This window comes from Drosophila takahashii, chromosome 3R (assembly GCF_030179915.1).
Source record: "Drosophila takahashii strain IR98-3 E-12201 chromosome 3R, DtakHiC1v2, whole genome shotgun sequence".
Classification (NCBI taxonomy): Eukaryota; Metazoa; Arthropoda; class Insecta; order Diptera; family Drosophilidae; genus Drosophila; species Drosophila takahashii.
In genome coordinates, this window is record NC_091681.1 from 36462790 (window position 1) to 36485465 (window position 22676).

General features: G+C 38.3%; 5 protein-coding genes across 5 annotated transcripts in view; 3 read left to right on the forward strand and 2 right to left on the reverse strand.

Annotated features, from left to right (window-relative positions):
- wat (waterproof) overlaps positions 1 to 11399 on the reverse strand; it is a 31025-nt gene extending 19626 nt beyond the window's left edge. The window contains exon 1 of the mRNA XM_017150722.3: positions 10988 to 11399. The gene's annotated coding sequence lies outside the window, so the exon portion shown is untranslated. The remainder of the gene's footprint in view (positions 1 to 10987) is intronic.
- Positions 11400 to 16437: 5038 nt separating this feature from the next.
- Positions 16438 to 17617, forward strand: LOC108063560 (uncharacterized). The gene is made up of 3 exons (XM_070216928.1): positions 16438 to 16574; positions 16981 to 17298; positions 17366 to 17617. The coding sequence occupies exons 2-3, from the start codon at positions 16999 to 17001 to the stop codon at positions 17525 to 17527; spliced, it is 462 nt and encodes a 153-aa protein (XP_070073029.1). The 5' UTR covers positions 16438 to 16574; positions 16981 to 16998; the 3' UTR covers positions 17528 to 17617.
- Positions 17618 to 17895: 278 nt separating this feature from the next.
- Positions 17896 to 18898, reverse strand: eIF4E6 (eukaryotic translation initiation factor 4E6). Its single transcript, XM_017150668.3, has one exon. It carries the CDS (start codon positions 18737 to 18739, stop codon positions 18131 to 18133), a length of 609 nt encoding a protein of 202 aa, XP_017006157.2. The 5' UTR covers positions 18740 to 18898; the 3' UTR covers positions 17896 to 18130.
- A 424-nt stretch (positions 18899 to 19322) lies between these two features.
- On the forward strand, positions 19323 to 21436 carry PolA2 (DNA polymerase alpha subunit B). The gene has a single exon (XM_017150730.3). The coding sequence runs from the start codon at positions 19404 to 19406 to the stop codon at positions 21204 to 21206; it is 1803 nt and encodes a 600-aa protein (XP_017006219.2). The 5' UTR covers positions 19323 to 19403; the 3' UTR covers positions 21207 to 21436.
- Positions 21437 to 21486: 50 nt separating this feature from the next.
- On the forward strand, positions 21487 to 22667 carry LOC108063589 (E3 ubiquitin-protein ligase MARCHF5). The gene has a single exon (XM_017150733.3). It carries the CDS (start codon positions 21587 to 21589, stop codon positions 22505 to 22507), a length of 921 nt encoding a protein of 306 aa, XP_017006222.2. The 5' UTR covers positions 21487 to 21586; the 3' UTR covers positions 22508 to 22667.
- The last annotated feature ends 9 nt before the right edge of the window (positions 22668 to 22676 follow it).

Here is a 22676-nt window from a genome sequence, read left to right on the forward strand (position 1 = left end):
GCGATTCAAGACCAGCTAAGTTCAATGTTGAGGCACTTAACAGTTGTTAATTGCAGACACTCCCCGTGCAGCAGTTAGTTACTTAGTTAGTTGGTTACTTAGTTGCTTCACTGGGCCATTAATAGAATCTCGGACAAGAAATTTACCAATTAAAAGTCATGATCAACTGACGCCAGTTGGCCGTCAACTAGTTGTTAATCATCCCCCAGCATCCCAGTAATAATCATTATATTATCCTCATTATAACATCATCATCTTTACTGATGGGCTGACGGGCGATGTTGTCGTTGTCGTTTCGGTTGCTAACTTTTCGCACTTGGCCAAACTTCCGCTGAAGGCGAACCGAAAACTTTCATTGAACAAGAGACTTTGGCATCGGAATCGGAATCGACTCGGGGCGAGTTGAAAAACTTCAATTAGCATTAATCTTGTTGACAAAATTTGTTTGTGCAAATCAACAGAACAACATCAGCGTGGCGGCAACAAAAATAACAAGAGATTTAAATGCAAAAACAGTTTGTCAGCGCTTTTGCACATATATATTTTTAGAATGTTTCGGTTTTCTATTAAAGTATGTGAGCTAGATTATTGTCTTAGTTAGTCTGAGACCTTTCACTCACTTCAAGCCCACAACGAAACCCTGCCCAATGGCATAATACTCATCCTGTGGCTCCCTCTGGTTTTCTTTTTTCTTCGCTTTTTTGCGGTCCTCCCAGCCCTCTTTGATTTTATGATTTTCCATCATGTCGGCAATATCGTATGTCTGCATGTATTACCATCGATACCCTAGAAGAGGGTATAGTAGGGTTTGAACTTTGGAGAATACGTATACGTAATATAAGAATTATAAGAAATATTTGTTGTATTCCATATTACATTCTATATATCAATAAATTTCGTATATCATTCGTTAAAACATCTGCATCATCTGTGAACCATTTACAATAAAAACAAAAATATACATCATTTATTAAAATTACTTATTTGGAAGTTATAAAAAAAAACAAAAGGCTATATAAGGTCATCAAATGGAACTGGTTTGCTTTGAACGGTTCTTGACTCCAATTGATACTTGTATTGTTACTCACCGCTAAAAAGAAATTAACAAAAATAAATACAACACTTTTGATTGAGGAATTCTTTGCTGACAGAAAATCGGAATTATTTATTTATTTTTTTACAGCGTATTGCAACTTCCGAATCATCACAAGCAATCTGTTTTCCTAGCTTTTTGTTGGCTCTTATTTTATTCCATTTTATATTATTTTATTCAAGCTTCTTTTTTGCGGCTGCTCGTGGTGGAATCAGAGGACCCGAGGCACTTTGCATACCGATATGATCGGCATGTTATCCGCTCTGACCATGGCTTTGGCTTTGGCTGTTCTATAGCGATAGCCATGGCTTCAGGCGCTTGCATTTCCCTGGTAACTGGTTCAGCAGTTCTGGCCCTTGTTCTGGCCATTCTCAAATTGATGCAACTGGGCCAACGGCATCAGTCGTGTAATGGGCTTAATCGCTTGCATGCATCAATTATGACGAACTGAGAGGGGCGGCTGGCATGTGTGAATGGAAAGTTAATAGTCAAGCAAATCGCTCAACCGGTTGACTAATCAATAGTTAGCCATTACCTAATAAATCGATGTCCAGTCTCATCTTACCGGTCATGCTCGATATGACAATTAAAGTGTGCACTAAACCAACGAATTACTCGGGTGTTAATTGTAGGAAGTTGGCAGTCAGGTAAGGGAGGTATATTTATTTTAAGTACTATTTGCTACGATTTGTGGGTACTTTACATGAACTTTGATTTACAAATCATACATTAAACTTTTGAGGTCGAGAAATAATATCAACAGTTTGTTATTTCTCTATGTTTAGTATGAGTTTTCCCTTGAAAACACCGATATTATAGATTTTTTGTAATAAAAATATCGAAAATATCGATCTCTTTAAGCTCTAGGTTGAAGTACAGACGCATGTACATTACATTATATTAATAACACATCTTCTAAATCTTTTTATTTTAAAAGGTATGCTAAGAAGTAAGTCAGTGAAAATATATAAAGTTATTCGCTGTAGGCTTTCTACACCCTATTTCCATTTTTATCCACATTTTTTTGATTCCACGCGAAGGTCGACCTGCAAATGCTGTCACGTAAAGTTTCGGAAAAAGCCGGGAGATTTCGAAACTGGGACTGGGTCGCAATTGGTAACCGCGGCACAGGAACAAAGCCCGCGCACACGTCTCGTTTCGACGGTGGTTTTTGGGTGCGTAATGCATAACAATGTCACCAGTTGCGAATCGAAACCAAAACCAAAACCAATTCGAATTGGGATCGAATCGGAATCGGAATCACTCACTAAAAGATCGGTGGATATGCTGGCACGTATGCGGAACCCGTTAGCCTCCGATCGGTGGGCATAATTTCACTGGTTGGTTCGCCCCTTCCTCGTCGTCTTCAAGTTGCCATGAGAATCTTGTTAAGGGGTCCCCCAGCACCACACCTCCTAAGTTCCCGTTTTTGGTGGCCAGGCAAACAACTTTTATTTTCACATCTATCTGTTAGATACCACGTACAAGGGGCCAGCGTACGTGCGTTTTGATATTTTGAACAAATATTTAAAACAAATTACCAAAGCACAAAAGTCGTATGCAAACGAGTGTGTGAGCAGCCAAGGAGCCGAGGCAACAGTGGTCCAAAGTCGGGGGAAAACTAAAATCAGGATGTTGAGAGACAAAATTTCAAAACTTATGATCAGGTTCCTACAAAAGAAGCTAGTTATTTAACCATTACACCCAATAATAGCTTGATAAGAAACGATGAACGATTTCCAAATGCAATGCTAGAAATTTACCATGCGCATATCGAAATGAATTTTAAATTATCTAACAAAAATTAATTAAACTGTCTAAAAATAAGAATAGGCTTATTTTAAATGAAGAAATATTTTAAATGTATTTATTTTATATTTAGAATAATTTTCTAACCACTGTTTCGAATTGGATTCATTTACAAGTGGGAAGTTGTTGGCTTTTAGTTAGTATCTCTGCCGTCATATTTTTCCTGTTTTTTTTTTGGCCCAGACAGATAGTTAGTTTTTGGTCAGTGTGGCCAAAAAGCTTTGGCTTAGAAATTGGGAAGCAATACGAATGTGAGACAACGGTCAATGGTGGTCAGTGCGTAGTGAAGTGGGAATGGAAAACAAGAAGGCAGGGGGGCAACTGTCCCATGAGTTGTGCAAACAAACCGAAACAGAAACCGAAAATCCCCCCACAAAGTAAGGCAGCAATGTAAAACGCTTCACGTACGCGTATCTATGCATCTGTGAGATACAAATAGGAAAAATGCCCGGCGGGAGCAGGCCAAGACTTATAAAACTGCAACTGGAAAACAGCGTGTATTTTGTTGGAATCGAAACGGGACGGGATTGAAACGTTTGGCCAGTTTATCAACGTCTGGAAACTTGTCCCGGTCCCCGAAAAAAAATCGAAACAACCGAAACAAGCCACCAACTGTCAGAGGAGCGACGACTATGATTGTCAGATTGGCAACATTTCGCGGGGTTGGCTGGCTGCTGCTGCTGAAATTATGTCAAACCTGTTTGATTGAAACACTGAAAATTGTCTGCAAATTGTTTTTTACAGCATTGCCCAGTGTGGTGCAACAACGGGGGGTGGCCAATGAAAAGTGGGTGTGCAGGAGGGGGTACGATTGACCAACGTAACCAATTCGAGCTGATTGCTCTAATGCTGGCTCATTACAAATGCACAACATCAACATTAACGGCAACAACAAAGGATGTCGGCTTTTCTACGATTTTCGAATTATTTTTGACATAATACAAAAATGTGTGGTTCGGTTTTGGGGACACCATGGGGAAATGCGGCTTGATTTATAGGAAGTGTGCGCTGACTTATTTGATTTCTGTAATTGGATGACTGCATTTGAGCGTTATGCAATAGAAATCAGAAATATCACAATTGTATGTCAACACTCAATACAAAATAATCATTTATGGGGAAATATGAAAAGGTTATCGTAATTGTAATTTATGAATTAAATATATGTTTAAGGATCTAGGCTTAAGGTATAAGATTCAACTTCAAAAAATTATGATTTAAAAATAATATTTAAGTGGTCATATTTTAAATATTATGAAGCCATAGAAATTTGTTAACTTTATTAGGCTCACTTAAATTACAATTATTTTTATATTTTGTAGTCTATTAAAGAATGAATTTTTATACTCTTTATTTATCCTTCTGAAATTTCAGTTGAAGTAGCACTCGCTACTCGCAACCGTTTAAAATTCAAAGAAATTCCGCATTTATTTATTTACAATGCATTTTAAAAATGTTCCATCAAAGAAGCTTCAGTTGCAGTTTTATAGCTGCGTTCGTATGTTCGTATGGCCGAAATGCAATCGAAATGGGAAGTGCATATACATATGTTTCCGAATATGTATATATATTAAATGTATGCAAACTGCATAAATGCTTCCTGAATCGAATTTAATTGTATCTGGTGTCTGCATGCTGCATTCTGCATTCGTATCTGTAAATGTATCTGTATCTGTATCTGCATCTGTAGCTCTGTAACAGTATCGCTATATGCTATATATGTTATATGTATCTGGAGCTGCCAGTGAGCGATGTTGTCTATCCATCTCGGTGGACTTCCCTTGCCGAACTTCCACCACACCCCCCTTTGCGGCTTTTTGGTTTAATTGGCTGCGGGAATATTCCATGTGATTACTTAATGACCCCCAACTTATGTTTACTACGAGAAACATTGGTTCGCTCCGGTCGCCTCGGTTCGGTTTTCGGTGCACAAAAGTTAAAAGGTTAACAGTTCGGGAGGAAAATGGAAAAAATAATTCCACCAGCGAACACAACAATTGTGGGGGCGTGTGCACGTAGTTTATTATTCAATTATGCATTCATTAAGGTACATAATTAATAATTCAATTAAAGGTAGCACTGCGTAGTGCATCAATTTGTGGCAATGTTTCCTTTATTACTCATTTTCACGCACTCTGATTCTGTGGCTGGCATTCCGGCGAGTTCCACTCCGTGACTCACAGTTGGAGTTTTTCCCCCATTAAATCTATGGGTTAAGGGACTGAGAGGGGCAATGGGTTAAGCGGCAAGGGTTCCGCTCGATCGCAACTCGAGGAAGTTGCCGGCTATCCGAGCCACTGGCTGCGGCATGCGTGATTTCCGATTGAAATCGAATACCGCGTCTTACAGTTTATTGCCTGCCAAATGATGCAAATCATTGTTCAATATCTGCAGTTGGAAAGATGACTTGCCAAAAGTCGGGCAAAATGTATTCCACTCGACGAATCAAGTCTCAATTGCAATAATTCAATTAATATTGAGCTGTAAAGTCATCATTGAGTGCATTTACGGAAATTAAACGTAATTTTTCTGGTTCAACCAAAGATTTCTTGGCATTGTAAAGGGGAGATAAGACTTGGAACTTTTCCGAAATATTTCCGCATAAATAAGAATTATTAAATTATTAAATTAAGAAATAATATTCTAGATGAAACTAAAGAAAAAATATTTCCTTTAATATTTCCGCATATTTAATTACTGATTAAAAAAAAAATAATTTTATATTTTGGAAAAAAAGGAAACAAAGCAAATAAAATATAATTCATAATATTAAATATTTAATATGCAACTAAAGCGATTTAGTACCATAAACTCTATCCAATATTCGTAGAAATCAATTCCTCTATTATATAAATTAAAGACTCACCCTCTGCTTTTAAACCCAGTCTCTTCCTCCACATAATCGAACCCATATGAGACCTAAACGCACTTAAGCGGCGGCTCAGGGGCTCAGGGCCCCAGGAAAGGTCAAGAGGTGCTCTCGAAAGCCCCTAAATAAGAGCCGGCAAATGCCTGACCTAAGTTGCAGGCCATCTTCATCCACATCGTCATCCCTGGGCCAAAACTCTAATTTATGTGTTTATGGCACATTACATTCAAGACAATTCACTTGCTTTATAACCTGTTGGAGTAAGTCTTTTACGGCCCCCCATCAACAGGAGATCAAAGCCAGGCCATGGTAATGACCCAGTTGACTGGGCTGGCTGGCTGGCTGGAACCTTTTAGCCAAGAAGCGACGATTTCATAGCGACATGCATAATTAAAAACCCGTTACAGGATGTACACGGCCAGGGTTTATGGCTAAATGGCCATGCTAAAGTTATGGCCAGCCCACTCTTAATTGGCCCAAAAAACGTTGACAAACAAACCAGCCACTTTACGTGCAGAGTTTTTGGGCCACGTTCATGTTCAATGCCTTCGAATAAAACCCAAAGAGTTGACCTTTCAAATAGCCATTGGCTACCGAAGATTCTGATTGAGAGAACCAGAAAGCCTTGCTGAAACTCGGACTGGGTTTGAGCTCGGCTCGGCCCAAGCTCAGGCTCAAGGCGGTCAGGTGCATTTATCGCAATTAAACACTTGTTGCTGCTGCTGCTGCCAAAGCAAAAGTAAAGCCAAAGCAAAGCAAAAGCAAAGGCTGCCAAGCTGCCACCGCAGCGCAAAAAACAACGCCACATCTAACAAGAAGCGAGGCAAGATTAATACGTGTATTACGGCCGGGCCACGATTCGACAATTCAACAACTAGCTAGTAGCAATAGCAATAGCTATATATCCATATACACAGAAAAAAAATACAAAAAAAAAAATCGATATGAAATAGGGTCGTTTCTACCTTGTTTTATATCAATAACAATAAAAAGCCGATATGATTAATGTCAAATTCATGATTCAAACATATCAATTTGATATTTTATCATTTCATATAAGTTATAAAAATACGGTTTTATAATACAAAATTTGGTATTTTTGAACAAACATTGTAACATAAGATCATATCAAAATGATATGAATAACTAGATCTGATCTGATCAATCTGATCTTTTGTCAATTTTTTTCTGTGTATATAGCAATAGCGATTTGCTTAGAATGCGACAACCGCCGGGGCCCCAAATAAAAGCCAAAGTGCTGACCTTGTCAGTGGCTACTACAAACTACTACCAGTACTACTTCTACTACCACCAATGTTGCAATCGATTGCACTGCTGAATCTATAGTGGTTTTCCTTGTGTTTGATTTTTCAATTTTTGCAGCACAAAGCGAGCAAACACACACACACACACACACTCAGTCGAGGAACGACTTAAATTTGCCTGAAAACCTAGCGAAATTTAGTCATTTCCATTTTCTACAGGCTAAATTTATTTTACAATTTTATAGCACCAACTAAAACCATAAATAAATAACCTAAGGATAAAAAGGAAGTTTTATTAAAAAATAAACTTTAAAACTCCGAAACATTCTCTTCCATTCGCTTGCACCTTAAAAACCCATTAATAATTCCACTGTTTTGGTTTACCTCTTATCAATGGTTGATCTATAGTTAACGAACATTTCATTTCATTTAAATCAACTGCCTGTCAGTCGGAAACCGCTGGAATTTTAAAATTATATATTACACCGCTCGTTAAATAATTAATAAGTGTAATATGAAATACATCACAGCACGAGCATGTTCTAAATATAATTACACAAATTAAATGAGCAGGCTGAGTTTAATATGACTATAGTCATATGTGTTTAAATGAATTAGTACACTCAAAAAAAAATTTTAGAAAATCGCCTATGGATTTGCTTTACTGGCGATTTTTTTCTATATTTCTGGAATATTTCTTGAATTTAATGAATTTTGATTAATTGGAAGAAAATTTTCTTTACCAGTAGAAAATTTTTTTATTTTAAAGAAAAAAATCGCCAGTGAAGCAAATCCATAGGCGATTTTCTAAAATTCAGGGCGATTCATTTTCTGAGTGTAGGCAAGAAGTGCTACCAACGCAGTGTTCTACATTCTGATTTGATGTTTGCTTTTAGATTTCGAAAAAAGCTGAAATTAAAGCTACTAAAAATTTTTAGTAGATTTTTTTATTAAAGTGATTTGCTTTTGTAAATATAAATAAATAAAAAAAATAATAAAATAATTGAATATATACTAATTAAAGTATATTTTTTACATAAATTTAAAATTTAGAATTTCAGCTTACACATGCAAAAATGCAAATCAAATAGTTCAGATTTCAATCACACATTCTTTTAAGAATTCTAAAAACTGTGCAGACATTTGAGTTACAAATTCTGATACAATGAAAACATCAATCGCCATTGCTTTTGGCTACTAAACAATTTAAATGAAGATGTTCCCAATTGGATTCATGGTCAGGCGGCCGTTGAGTTATTTATGCATATTTTACACGCTCGGCAAATGCCAAAACGAAGAGCGTCTTCGAGTGTTTGGGGCTTGGCTTTAGCTTGGTTTTGGCCTGGCTTGGTTTTGGTTTGGTTTTGGCCTGGCTTGGCTGCTAATACGCCGCAGAAGCAATATTCGCACATTTATCGATTGCAAATCAATTTCGTGCAATTGCACATCTCACGTAATGCTAGCCCCTCTTGGCCAGGTCGGAACCCAGTGGCTCTGGGCTTTTGCTTTGGCTTTGGCTCTACCTGGCTGCAATGCATCGCTGCCGGATTACCCCCCGATTAATGCTGCTTGCATACAAATTGGCGCATTTACGTTCGCCTTCACCTGGTGGAGATATTATGGGGGGGTTTCTATATCCACAAGATACAGATACACAGCTACAGATACAGATACAGACACGCGCCTGCACTCGTTAGCCAGAAGTCTGGGGGCATTTGCTTTCCTTTGGCATTCGCAAGGCAGCCCGCCAAATTGCATAAACAACAAATGAAATGAAAACTGCGCAAAGTGCGAAATATAAATTACAGCGCTATATATGGCATGCAAATTTCGTAATATTCGCATGTTAAAAGTTCTCAACTACGTTCGACTGTCTTCCGGTTTAAGCCTAATCAGTATGACTGGCCCAGTGCCAGTCACATCCAGCAAATCCCATTCCCCATCTCCTAGTTATCCCATCCTCTAGCCAGAGAAATGGTGAAAAACGAAGCGAGGTGACAACATAAGCAGACTTTTCGCGGGATTTGTCAAATATTTGCGCAACGCTGCGCTCTTATAAAAAAGACAAAAAATTCAACGGGGTTCTACACAAAAAAAAATTTCGATATAAATTCAATTCTACCTTATAATAAAAAGCCGATATAATTAATGTCAAATTTATGTTGCAAACAGATCATTTAGATATTTTATCATATCATATTTAATACCAAATAAAGTATTTTTTGAACAAATAATGTAAAATAAGATGAACATAATCTTTATTTATTAAATTTTGATTTTTAAAAAATATAAAATTGACCAGCATATATCAATCTGATCTTTTGTCAAATTTTTTTCTGTGCAGGGGGAACCCAAAAACTGCAGCGTCGGATCCCAAAAACCCTAGACCCCCGAACGAACCTCCCTCCCCATTTTTTGTGTGCGCTTTCACGCCTCTCACAAGGCGGGCAAACTTTTATTATTATTTCATTTTTTTGCGCCCCGCCTCGCAAGTTCAAAAAGTTTAATGCTATTTGACTTTGATTCAATGTTTGCATTGTGCCCGGGCACATCATCGATTATTTTCCACTTGACGCCCCTCGTCAGCCCACTGAGTAGAGGACCCACAGAGCTATAGAGCCATAGCTATAGAGCCACCCACCCACGGATCCCGATCCCAGTTGTTTGTGTTTGTGGTGGACAAATGAAATATGTTTGGCCGAATCAAAAAGCCCTGGCACTGACAATGCCCCGGCTACGAGTATTTTGATAAATTGCGAATTAATTGAATCGCTATGACATGAAGTTTAGCACTATTTTTTCCTGCTATAATTAAAGAGTTGTTGGTTGTCAGTTTAGCTGGGTTTTCCCGCACATAAATGTTAGAGACTTCAACATCCTTAAGAGTCATTAATTGATTTATTTTTAAATTCTTTATCTCACACTACGATTGAATACGATTTTGTACGCATCTTTTATTGCCTGTATTTCATTTTAAGTTGACCATTTAAAATATTTATTAAAAGGCTTTATGCCTTTCACTTAATCTCTTTAAAACTTAAAGAATTTCAAATAGATTTTAAATTATTTATTACAATTTCTACGCCACTTAAGTAACTGCGGCTTACATTTTCCACATATTTTATTCATCGCTATTTCATTGTGTGCATATTAAACCAATTTAAGTTTCGACAATAAAATTGAGATTGAAAGCTTTTGGGTATTTTACTGAAAGCTCTTTAATTTATATGATCTATTAAATATTTAAATTAAAAGGGGATAAATTATTCAGAACTGGGCTAAAAAAAGAAGACAGGATTTAAAAGATTACCTATAATTCTTAATAAACAAATAAGTTAATGTTTAATGAGATATTGCTTTCGTTGCTACTTGATTTATAAGAGAATTGTAAAACCAAATGTCAGCGATAATATTATTTCATTTAAATTAGTCCCCTGCTAAGTGCTAATTTAAATATTGATCGAAAAAGTCTTGATCCAGTAATAAATGTTTTTCCCAATCTAATCAATTATTTTTTTTGGGTTTGGCCATATATATGGCAAATGCAAACCCGTTTGAAATACACAAAGACCACGAGGGTAATATAATAATCCAACTGGTGATTATCGATTCTTTGGCAGCAACTCTCGTTGCATTGGCAAAACAATGAATTATTTCCCAATTGCTGACTGTTTGTTGTTTGTTTGTGTATAAAATTTGGGAAATTCAATGAAATTTCACACATTTTTTCATGAATGCCTGTGTGTTTCGTCTATTGGCTATGAGCTTTTTGTCGGCCCCTCCTGGACGTGTGTGGAGTGGACCTGCGGAGCGAATCCAACCCGTTTCGTTTTTGGGTATTTTTTAGAAAGCCACTACGTAATGGCATTTGTCATACGATTACCGATTACCCACTGCCAATCTGCAATCTGCTCTGCTATTGTCTATAATCCCATGTAATTCAAGACTCACCGATTTGCTGGCTGCACAAATGTGTATATAGAGATCCCACGCCCACAGATTGGAATGGTTGGGATTTCGGAGCTCGGAGTGGATTTCGACAAATTGTTTGGCTAATTACACGAATCTTCCTCTTTGGCACACAGGGATAATATCTATTTCTATTTTTGAGTGGCCACTTTCGAAATATTTTTTTAAGACGCTCTTTTGAAAGCGGCACGCAATGTTGCACAAGTGAGTTATCGAAAATGGTTGCAACAGGTTCGAAAAAACTAGGGAACGCGCGCCACGATCCGAGCGGAATCGATGCGAAAACCGAATTGAGTCCCGACTTAGAGTTTAAAAAAGTGATTTTTCGAGACGAGACTTTAACGAATGTTACGCGTTCCAGAACCGCGCTGCCAGGCAGACGAAAACAGACTCACCTCAAATGCGGCTTGCAAAAACCACAACACCTGACGTCGGCGGCTCAGCGGTTCGGCGGCTCAGGCAGCGGCGTCGACTGCGACTGCGACGGCGACTGCAGCGTTTTGGTGGGCGGTAAGCCGAGCTCGAAAAAAAAACAGTCAAATTGAGTGGCGCAGTTTGGACTGGCGATTGAAGTATGTAACTAACCACAGCACCTGAGCATCGGAGTTAGACAACGCGCGAATGTTATGATCCAATTTTATGTAGCCTCATAAAGAAATCTACATCGCACTCTACTTAAAAGCTGGTCACTTGGGTTAAAATGGCTCGAAATGGCTAAAAACAACTAGATCGTAATACATTCTAATAAATGGGGCACTTTGCGTGACTTACAGTTTAAGGTCTCAAAACAGTTAAATTTAATTATTTTCATGAGCAGCTAAGATTAAATATATTTTTAGGTCATCCATTAATTTCAAATAATAATAAAAACTGTTTACTCTAAATCACATCTATTGTACTTTTCGAGCTATATGAATAGCTATTTGAATAATATTTAACAAAAACATATGAATGTTTTAAAAATTATATTCAAATATCACTCATACGCAGTGTTTTTACAATATAAGTTTAAATGACTATTAAATTATTTTAAAATATTTAATCACTAAAGAATAATTTACATTTTTTAGTGTTCATATATCTTAGGGAAGGTTTCAGGAGTTCCTCTTTAAATTAAATTAAAATTTAAACAGTTTTCTTATCTACCTTTTATTTGTTGTAAAATTATATTCAAATATTACTCATACGAAGTGTTTTCATAATATAATTTAACAAAAATATTAAATTATCTAAAAAAATATTAAATAACTTACTAAATTGTATTTTTTATGGAAAGTTTCAGACATTTTTTTAAATTTCAATTAAAATTTAAGCAGTTCCCAAATTAAATTCTTTTGACAATTACCTGATGATAGCTTATGATTATTTCACTGACCCCAAGATGCGAATGGAAAATAAAGTAATTATTGACTAAGCTCTCGGAAACCTTGCAGGCTAATTAGAGACAATCCGCGAACCTGGACCCCGTCTTTATAGTTTGATCTGTCTGACAGGGCTGAACCTATGCGGACCTCCACCTCCGGCTGACTCACCATTCTCCAGTGCAATCCACATCCGCTCCATCCCAATCCCGATTCCAATCCCAATCGAAATCCCAGCCCACTTGATATTCCTGCTCCGTTCGCCCGGAGACGTCGTTCGACGTAGTTCGCTCATAAATTTTGCATTTGCTGTGTGATTTTCCTTTTTAGACGCGACAAGATTTCACTGATTTCGCGTATATATCCCGGCATTTATAATATATTCGCCAGAGCATTCTATTCTATACGGAGTTCAGTATTTTTTTCAGTTTTAGCTGTTCTGTGGTAATCGCAGGTCCGCCATCAATCACGTAATTCCCAGCATGTTTTGTCGCCGATCCCATCTGTATCTTGACGCAGTATCTTCTCACACCAAAAACCGAAAAGCCAAAAACAAAGCCAGACGCCGAGTCTATAAACTCGAATATATGCTGTACCGAGCCGAAACAAAAGGCCCATTAATGACAAATGCAAAATAATAACAAAACAATATTCGCGAACCAGTCATTGCATATTAATGGTGCCCTCATCAAAAGCCACTCAAGTGCACACTTCACTTGGGTATGATCCGATCTTGTTCGGATCTGTTCAAACACTTGACAATGACATGATTCGCTTTGGATGTTTAATTGCTTAAATTTGGAGGCACAATGGCTTGCAGATTGTTTGATGCCTTCATTATCGTTGTGTAATTCCCTTTTGAATACACAGAAAATTAAATCGATATGAAATAGGATAATTTCTTCCTTATTTCATATCAATAAAAAGCAGATTATTGTCAAATTTATGATTCAAACTTATCAGAATTTCTTAAAAGTTATTAAAATACCGTTTAAAAACCCAAATGTAGTCTTTTTTAATCAAATATTGTAAAAAAAGATAAACATATTCTCTATTCATATCAAAATGATATGAATAACTTGATCTTTAATAACAATCTGATCTTTTGACAATTTTTTTCTGTGTACCATTTGACTTATGGAGTTTTCGAATTATATAAAAAACGTTTAATTTGTGGGCGGATGATAGTTTGCAATGAACAAATAGGTTTTTATTTACACACAGTCAACTAAGTGAGGAAACGTGTCAAGTTTCTAAGCAAGGGTCAAAAAGTTCACATGAGACAATACTTTAAAATTATACTTATCATTAACAAGAACAAGTGCAAAATCTATTTTCACACCTGCTTTTAGAATTTAGTTCCCACTCAAATAAAGGTAATACTAGTTTAACAACTTTGCATCTCAATTAACAGGAAGTCGAAAAAGATCGTCTGGATCTCTGAAATATATTAATACTTAATTCAGTCTTTTGCATAAATTATATGCACACGCTCTTTCTTTTCTTTTTTTTTGTCTCATTTAAAAACTATTTTAAATTCCAGTTGTTTGCTGGTTTGTTTAAAGAACTATTTTTGGGGTTCAATTTAAATTCTTGCACTTCAGTAGCGCACTACGATTCTTTTTCCTATAAGTTAGTTCGTTCTTTGGTGAATTTTATGTTAATCGCACGAAATTTATGGGTCGTCAATCAACTTGCATTGCCAAATCGCAATGGTATGGCCATAATCATGCGGCCTGGCCAAACAGTCAGAGTGAAAACCGAACTGCAATAAACGCAACCGGATTTTGAGAACCCTATAAAATGGAGCAATAAAGCACAGAAACGAAAAAAAAACGAAAGTTGACCTTGGACCGTCGTCGCCTAAGAATCCGGATCGAAATCTCAAATCTCGAATTCGTCTAAATGGTTGCACCCCCAAAACTGGCCAGCTCCATCATCGCGATAATAGCCTAAGCAAATTGCCAAGTCATTCGGGTTTTTGCCATGCGATATTCTGGCAAATCAACAAGCAAATAGCGCCGAGCAAACAGAAAACCGAAGCAGAAAAAACAACAAGCTAAAAGAAATCAAAATCAAAGTCAAAGTCTAGGAGCTGCAAATCCGAAAGGTAATTGCCAGGGCTAATTCGGAATCGGAATACGGAGTACGGAAAATCTCGAAAATCGTCGCGTCACCGCATAATTATTCGAGGAGTCTCGATGATGATGAGAGGGCTAGTGTGCCTGGTAATTTGCCGTTTCAGCGGTGATTTACTATTGACTCTTGGTGTCGGGCTCCTTGATTTATTTTATGACTCAACGCAACGTCTCCAATATGTTCTTATAACATAAAAAATGTCAGCTTTCGAAGGCCGATGTGTTGAGTACCCTTTGAATAAAAATATCTTAAATAAAATTTAATTACAAAAATTAGGGAATATTTTATAACAAAACCTAAAAAAATATATAACGAAAGAATCTAAAAAGCTAAAATTAGAAATGATAATATGAAAAATATTAGCTGATTCTATTTACCGGATCCAGTCTTTTCTTAGTAGTATGACTTACTTTCTAATTGTAAAGTCAACAAATGTTTGCAACTCAATTTTGTCGTAAAAAAGTTATTTTTAGAAGACTTTACTTGGAAAATTTCAAATGGGTATTCCCTTTAAGCTAATATGGTTTATTGTGTTGACAACGTACGATTTTTCGTGCGATTTCGCAATTCCATGCAAAAATAAAATACCCCAACGAGAGTATAAAGATATCAGTCACGGTAGAACGCAAAATTACCAACACATTGGCTGAAAGAAGGCACACACATGGACATGGATGAACGGAATCCATTGAAATTCAGAGCGGGTTCAAAGACGCTCGGCCACGGCAACAAATCGTGCAAACAACAACTCGCCGAATTGCATGGGGCAACATCTTCATTCTGGGGATTTTATTGGAGTATTGGAGAGGGGAGTACGGGGGATTCCGGGTTTCAGGGAGTCACGGAGTCAGGGAGTCGCAGTCGCCAAAGCGATTCAGCTAAATGCATTCGAGTGCTTTATTGATTGGGTTTCGTGTGCCTCGCAGAGAGTGCAAAAAGTATGAAAATGTATTAATTCTACTCGGGGATAAGCAAATGCATCTCAAGTGGGTTCGGGCAGTAGTCGACTGACGTCGACACGGACATGGCATTTGGGCCCGTTGACAGGTGTTGACTGAAAACTACGAGCCGGCGGCAGTCAGGCCATTAATGAAAACAGCTACGAGTTGTAAACAATAGCCGAAGCTTTGAGTTTTTCGACTACCAGATACCCCCAGTTTTAAATAACATCATTTGAAATGGAAATTAGATACAGTGCACTCCTTGCAGTTAAACTATAATTTATTTTGAAATGGTAATCAGAGACATTTGTGACGTAAATTCGTTTGCAAAGCTGACAACAATTTAGCACTGAAATTCAAATAAATACAACTATTAGCAAATTTTTGATTAAAAATACTGATACCATATTTAAAAAAATTATAAAAAATCGTGTAAGTTTTAAAAAAGTTATATTCGGCGAAATAATTAATTTTTTATGCATAGATTTTTTTATTTAAATATTTATATTTATTATAATACCATATTAAACAAATTTATAAAAAATTGTGTAAGCTCTAAAAAATTATAACAGTTGCTCTGTTTATTAATTTAATTTATTTAATAAAACTAATTTATTTTTTTCTAATGCTAAATCTGAAAGACAAATTATTTTCTTAAATAAAGGTATATTTTACATAAAATATATGGTTAATCTGTTTTTAAATACTTTTTTTAAATATATGATATTATAATATATAACATCCATACTTTACACCGAATATACCCCTAGAACGACTAAAAAAAAGTGAAAATGTTACGCGATCAATTTGTTTGATGATTTAGAATTTTCCTCTGGCAGAATCGAAACTTGGTGTCTACTTGACTTCCGACTTTGACTTCAAAGTTGAGTGTCAGTTAATTGTTTACCGAATCTAATAATGTTTGACTTTCATCAATTGGCAAAAAATAAAGAGAGGAAAACACGCAGGCAATTAGTTAAGGTATCCATAAATCTTGGTGGGGAAAATGAGGAAGCGCACTTTCAAGTGAGGAGGCTTCAACTGACCGGCAGTAAAAGCCAAGTTAACGGCACTGTGACCAAATCAAAGAGGCTGTTTAAAAATAATTACGTCCTAACTAAGCCAAAGGTCAGTTACAGATGCTTAGTCAAGGCAATCGTTATTTTTGAATAGTTAATAAAATTAAGGGTTTATTTTGTGGGATTTTTCAAAGTCAAACAGTAACCTAGAAATGCAAATAAATTTAATATGGCAAACAAACATTGTAAAGTCAATTAACGAGGCAGAAATTGATTGATTACCCGCTAATCTATAAACGTAGAAATAATTATGTCATAATTATTTGCACGAGTGTCTAATTTGTTGTGGCTGCCCGAAAAACGAGGAGGTTTTCCGAAAATGTTTACCACTTTTCTATTGGCAGCCAAACGATGAAGAGAGTGCTGGTTATTTGGTTGATTATACTGTTATTTCAAACCGTAAAAACTTGTTCTTTTAAGTTATATTTTAAAAATAATATAATATACTGGTTTAGGATGCTGTTGTCTTTAAAATGACCAATGCTGTTTGCGAATCCTACAACAAATCCTGGATAGAATTTGGGGTTTGTCGACTGCGCGCCGTGAGTCGGAACAAAGTCTGCCTAAATGTCGATGCCAATTTGCTTCAACCGATTCACGATGTTACAGTGAAGGCCCAACTAATGAAAAAGGCCAATGGCTATAAGCCCTGGCTCTATAGTGTCAGTTTCGATGGCTGCCAGTTTATAAGGCGCAGAAATAATGCCTTAATTCGCATCGTTTGGGACCTTTTTAAAGAGTACTCCACCATCAATCACTCCTGTCCCTATGTGGTAGGTCCAGAAAATAATTAAATCAGTCTAAGAAAATTATTATTAATATTATTTTTGCTATTATTAGGGTCTGCAACAAGTTAAGAACTTTTATCTGAGATCCGAGAAGCTGCCCACACCCATACCCACTGGAGAATATCTGTTGATGATTGACTGGGTGGTCAACAAGAAGCCACAAGCAGCCACAAATGTGTACTTTACCTTCGTGGAGGATCTGAAAGATATTTGAAAACCTTGTCTTTCATCTAAAACCAAAAATAAAAGTCTATAATATTTTATCCGAAAGCTGTAGAAATAAAATTGAGGAACCCAACGGTCGTTTGAATGAAAAATGGTTTTTATCTGTGGCATACAAATGCGATTATTAAATCTTTGTTTTTTTCGAGACCACCAAGAGAATTTCCGCAGCCAGCGCATTAAGGTTATCGTAATTTAAAACAAACAATACAAAAATAATTACCAATTAAGCCTATTTTAAATTCACATTCCGTATTGCACAACACGAAAACAGCCTTGTAGGTGGCATCCACAAAAAAAAATTGGACAATTGGACTGAGCATTCAAAACGTTGGGGTTTTGCAAAACTTGAAGTTTATTTGGCTCTTGTTAGTTACATTCGAATAAAAGCGGTTTAAAAATTTAATGGGTACTTATTTTAAAGATATTTGAGTTTTAACTTAGTATGAGTTAGTATTGCAAAATGAACTTTTTTCATTAAAGTTACATATTACTACAATAATTAATATGTTTAAATTTCTATAAATAAATTGTATAATCTTGAGATATATGTACGTAGGTATATACATTAACATAAGCCTTGCGAGTAAAGCTCCTAAGATCTTTGTCCAATATTCAAAATATGTGATAGTTCGGAACCCAATCTCTCCTTCATGTGCTCCTGATACTGCAGAATTTTGTGGCCTCCAAAGCGCACGACTTCGAGGAGTTTGTGACCAATTTCCAGGACAGCCTCCTCGTCCTTGCCGTCATTGGTCCAGAGGGAGATCTTATTGACCTTTTTGCGGATCCTAACCGAAGCTCCACAGATCTGATCGCAGTTGTCGCAGGCCTCGCCAATCAGACAAAGCAGAAAGTCCAGCCAAATGATGTCCAGATCGGTTGTGTGCGTCTTGGGAAGTGTGATTATCCAGCGACCGCCATTTATATTGGCCGGATCCTCCCACATGGGTGGAATATGCTTCTTGAAGAGCATATAATCAGAGCCCTTATCGAGCTTCGAAGGCTGTTCGATGCGGTAATAAAGTCCCCAAAAGTCCTCGACGGTGTTGAAGGTCTCAATCTTGCTCAGCATATCCTCCCACGACCTTTTGGGATCGTACTCCACCAGCCAAAGGGTCCATTCGTTCTGAAGCTTGTGTTTTTTCGGGGGGTTCCCCACCTTCGATTTCGTCATGGCGTAGGAATTTAATACATTTTCCATTTTGGAAAACCTTTGGTTTTAGGAGTATTGCTGAGTTGTCCTTAGTAACGCATTGTTCACTAATTCAATTCCTTATCTCTGGAAATTATTGCGCTTTATTTGGAAATATTGTATATTATTGTTTATATTGCGAAATGTAGAATGGCGAAGTGTGGCCGAAGCAAGATCTTTAAAATATGCTCAATATTACTTATTCAGTTTTAAATTTGAAATGGGATTAAAATAACTTATGGTAATAAATATAATAAAACCCTTTAACAAATTCAAGTTTTTGTTTCTTATTTAAAGTAAATATTAACAAAGAGACCCCATAAACTTAAAGTTTTAAAAATTAAGTACTTATAACTTTGAAATTTGTTAGGTGTATAATTTTAAATATTACTTTTGAATTAATTTATATTTTCTTACGTTTTTTAAACAATTTGTTTGTGGAATTTCGTCTATTTAAATCTCATTTTGATCGTTATTTGGTATGAAAACTAGCTAAATGTGGAAAGTGCCCCTGCTAATTGAAGAGTGTGTCTCCGCTTTTCGATAACTTAAAAAACGCACTAGTACCATTTTAACTAATCACGTCTGGCAACGCTTACCCCATTTTTGCGCCAAAAATAAGTTGCAATTGTTTATTTACAAAATCGCACGCTGAAAAAGGAAAAGACACCGAATGGACGTGGAATTAAAGCAGCAGTTCGACGAGATGGGCGTGGAGCCGGCGGACTCTGTGCTGGACAGATGCGTGGAGCTGGCCATTTCGTACGGCGTCCACGATGCCACCGAATTCGTGGAGCAGTGGATGGCCTTCAGTTTGTCGCATCTGCAAGGCGAGGATCCTGGACTCGAGAATCTGGGTGATTTTGAGCGGAAGGTTCTCCAGCTGCGCAAGGAGAAGATGGTCTCCAAGGCCTCTGCTTCGAAACCCAAATCCTATGCCTCCTCCTCCGCCGCTCAAGACACGAGCTCCTTGGCGAGCTATGGTTTAATGGAGGACGATCCCATGCTGGACGACTATGTCAGCGAATCGGTGGTAGATTCCTCTGCCCTTCACACTCCCAAGGCCAAGAGGGATCTCAAAAGCGGCCTGCTCTTCACACCGCAATCCGCCAAGAGAAATCCTGCAGTGGGAACTCCCACTTCCTCCTCGGTTTCCGGCAAACCAGGCGACATTGTGGACTCCTTTGGGCATCCCAAACTCCTGGCCGCCTCCAGCTGGCAGTCGCAAATGGAGCACACGTTGCCTGTCATCCAGAAATTGCTGCACAAGAATGCCCCGCTGACTTTGGCCAATCTGGGCTACATGAACGACCTGCTGGGCGAGCGATGTGACGATCTGCACGACCGCGTCGAGGAAATTGGACGCGGGCTGATAGAAAAGAAGCTGGGAGAGGCGGCGGCAGCCGAGTGCAGTTGGTATCCGCAGGATAAGCAGGCTCTCCAGGCAGCTGGTGGACTCCACGCCGTGGGAATGATTCACTCCGAGGACGATGGACCACTGGACGCCCATTCCGCTTTGCTAGTAGTCATCGATGAGGATACAGATGAGGCTAAGGACACTAACCTTTCGCTGAACTTCTCCCGCATCAAGTCGGCCAGCATTTTTCCAGGGCAAGTGGTCCTCGCCAAGGGTTTCATACCCAAGGGCAGGACTTTCGTGGTGGAGGAGATGCACACGGAGCGAAAACTGATCCCAGTTACTCCCCTAAAAGTCGACCGAGAGCTGCAGTTTGTGGTGGCCGCCGGTCCCTTTACAGACAGCACGGATTTGTTCTACGAACCGCTGCATGAGCTCCTGAAATACATCAAGGAGCACCGACCCGATGTCCTGGTGCTCACGGGTCCTTTTCTCGATGCGGATAACAAGATGGTCGGTGAATTAACAGAAACTTTTGATTCCTTTTTCGAGAAGATGATCGCTGGCATAATGGAGGCAGTCGGAAGCCACACTGCTGTTCTGTTGGTCAGCAGTCAGAAGGACGCCATGTCGCACTCCGTTTATCCCACACCGCCGCCCACTCTCCGCCGGACTTATCCCAATCTACACATGCTGCCCGATCCTTCGATGGTCGATCTGGATGGCCTCACGCTGGGCGTCACCTCCACCGATGTGGTGGATCACCTGCTTAGCCACGAGTTTGCCGCCGGCGCTGGCGAGCGAATGCACCGGGCCATCAACCACCTGTTCCATCAGGGCTCCTTTTATCCCCTGTATCCGCCGGCGGACGAGGACATGGCCTACGATTCACAACTGGCTTTGAAGTATGCGCAGCTCAAGCAGCTGCCAAATGTACTCATCCTGCCCGGCGATCAGCGGCACTTCATTCGGCTGGTCAACGATTGTTTGGTCATCAATCCTGGTAGATTGTGGGACAAGAAAGGCGGCACCTTCGCACGCTTCCTGGTGGCGCCCACAGCGCCCGGCAAGGCGGCCAATATGTTCAACAGTGTGGCGTGCCAAGTCCAACGTATCTGAAGTATACATACCAAAATGGAGTACAAACTCTACCTGATAAATCAATGGATCCAATTGTAATGATAATAACTAAGATATGGGGAAATATCTTGGGGCTTTCAGTGTGTTTTCATTATCATTGAAAAGGGTAATAAAATAAGTTATATTTTATTTCTACAAATAATAATGAGTGTTTTTTTTAATATTACATTTTTATGCCCGCTACAAATATATTTCACATTTAAATGAAATTCAATTTTAAATTCTGGAAGTGTACATAGGTACCTTTGAGATTTACATCATATTTGCTTTTGTAGATCATTTGGAATTTCCTACCTTCAAGCACGAAAATTTATATAAGCAGTTTATTATTATATTTCCGTAGACTTAAGGTATCCGAAATGGCTGAAAATCAAGAAGATTCCTCTGCAGGTAAACCTCTAAAAGAAGGAACAACCTCCACAACGCTGTTAATGGAAGTAGATCCTGTGGAGCCGGAGCGCTGTTGCTGGATCTGCTTGGCCACCGATGCGGACGACCGTCTGGCTTGGGTGAATCCATGTGCCTGCACAGGAACCACCAAGTGGGTGCATGAGAGCTGCCTCTTCCACTGGATCGACGAGAAGACGCAGGAGGAGGATGAACTACAGGAGGTTTCCTGTCCACAGTGCGAAACTAAGTACATGATTGAGTACCCGAAACTGAGGAAATTCCCTGCTGCCTTGGAAAAGATGGAAAATTTCATATCTTCTCAACTTTGTCCTTTCCTGATGGCGGTTTTTTTTGGGCTCTCTGTCTATTGGACAGCCATTGCATACGGAGCGTTTTCATTTTTGCAGATAGCTGGTCAAAAACTCGGCATGTCAATACTTAACCCAAGCGATCCTTCGATTATCCTGATCATGTTTGGACTGCCATTAATTCCAGTTGGATTGATATGTGGTCGCCTGGTTCCCTGGGAGGACGCCCTGTTGCAATGGGCCCGAAAATGTGCAACGATGGTGCGAAATCGTTCTTTTGTGAGGCAAAATAGCGAATGTGAGAGCCAAAGCTATTTAGTTAATCCTCCACTGACGGATCCTGTCTCGCAATACCGGATATTCAGCGGTGCCATTGTACTGCCCACCATATCATATATAGTGGGACAACTTATTTTTCGATCTGTGGACAATGCGGTGCAGAGAACCCTTCTTGGATGTCTAACATTTGTAATGGTTAAAGGAATCTTGAAGATTTACCTAGGGCACAGGCAATATGTTCGGTGGGCGAAGCTTCAAGTTCTGGATTATACAGAGGAGAACGCAGGACAGGATGATCATTAAGAAATAGATTAGGGTGTATTTCTACCTCCTACATCAAAGGACACAGAAGATATGTACTTTGGAAAACGAGTTAACAAGAAATAAAATCATATGTATATAGTACAATTGCCAGGATTTAAATGGCTTTCAGAGAAAACAACTTAAAATTGACCTAATAATATCTTTTAAC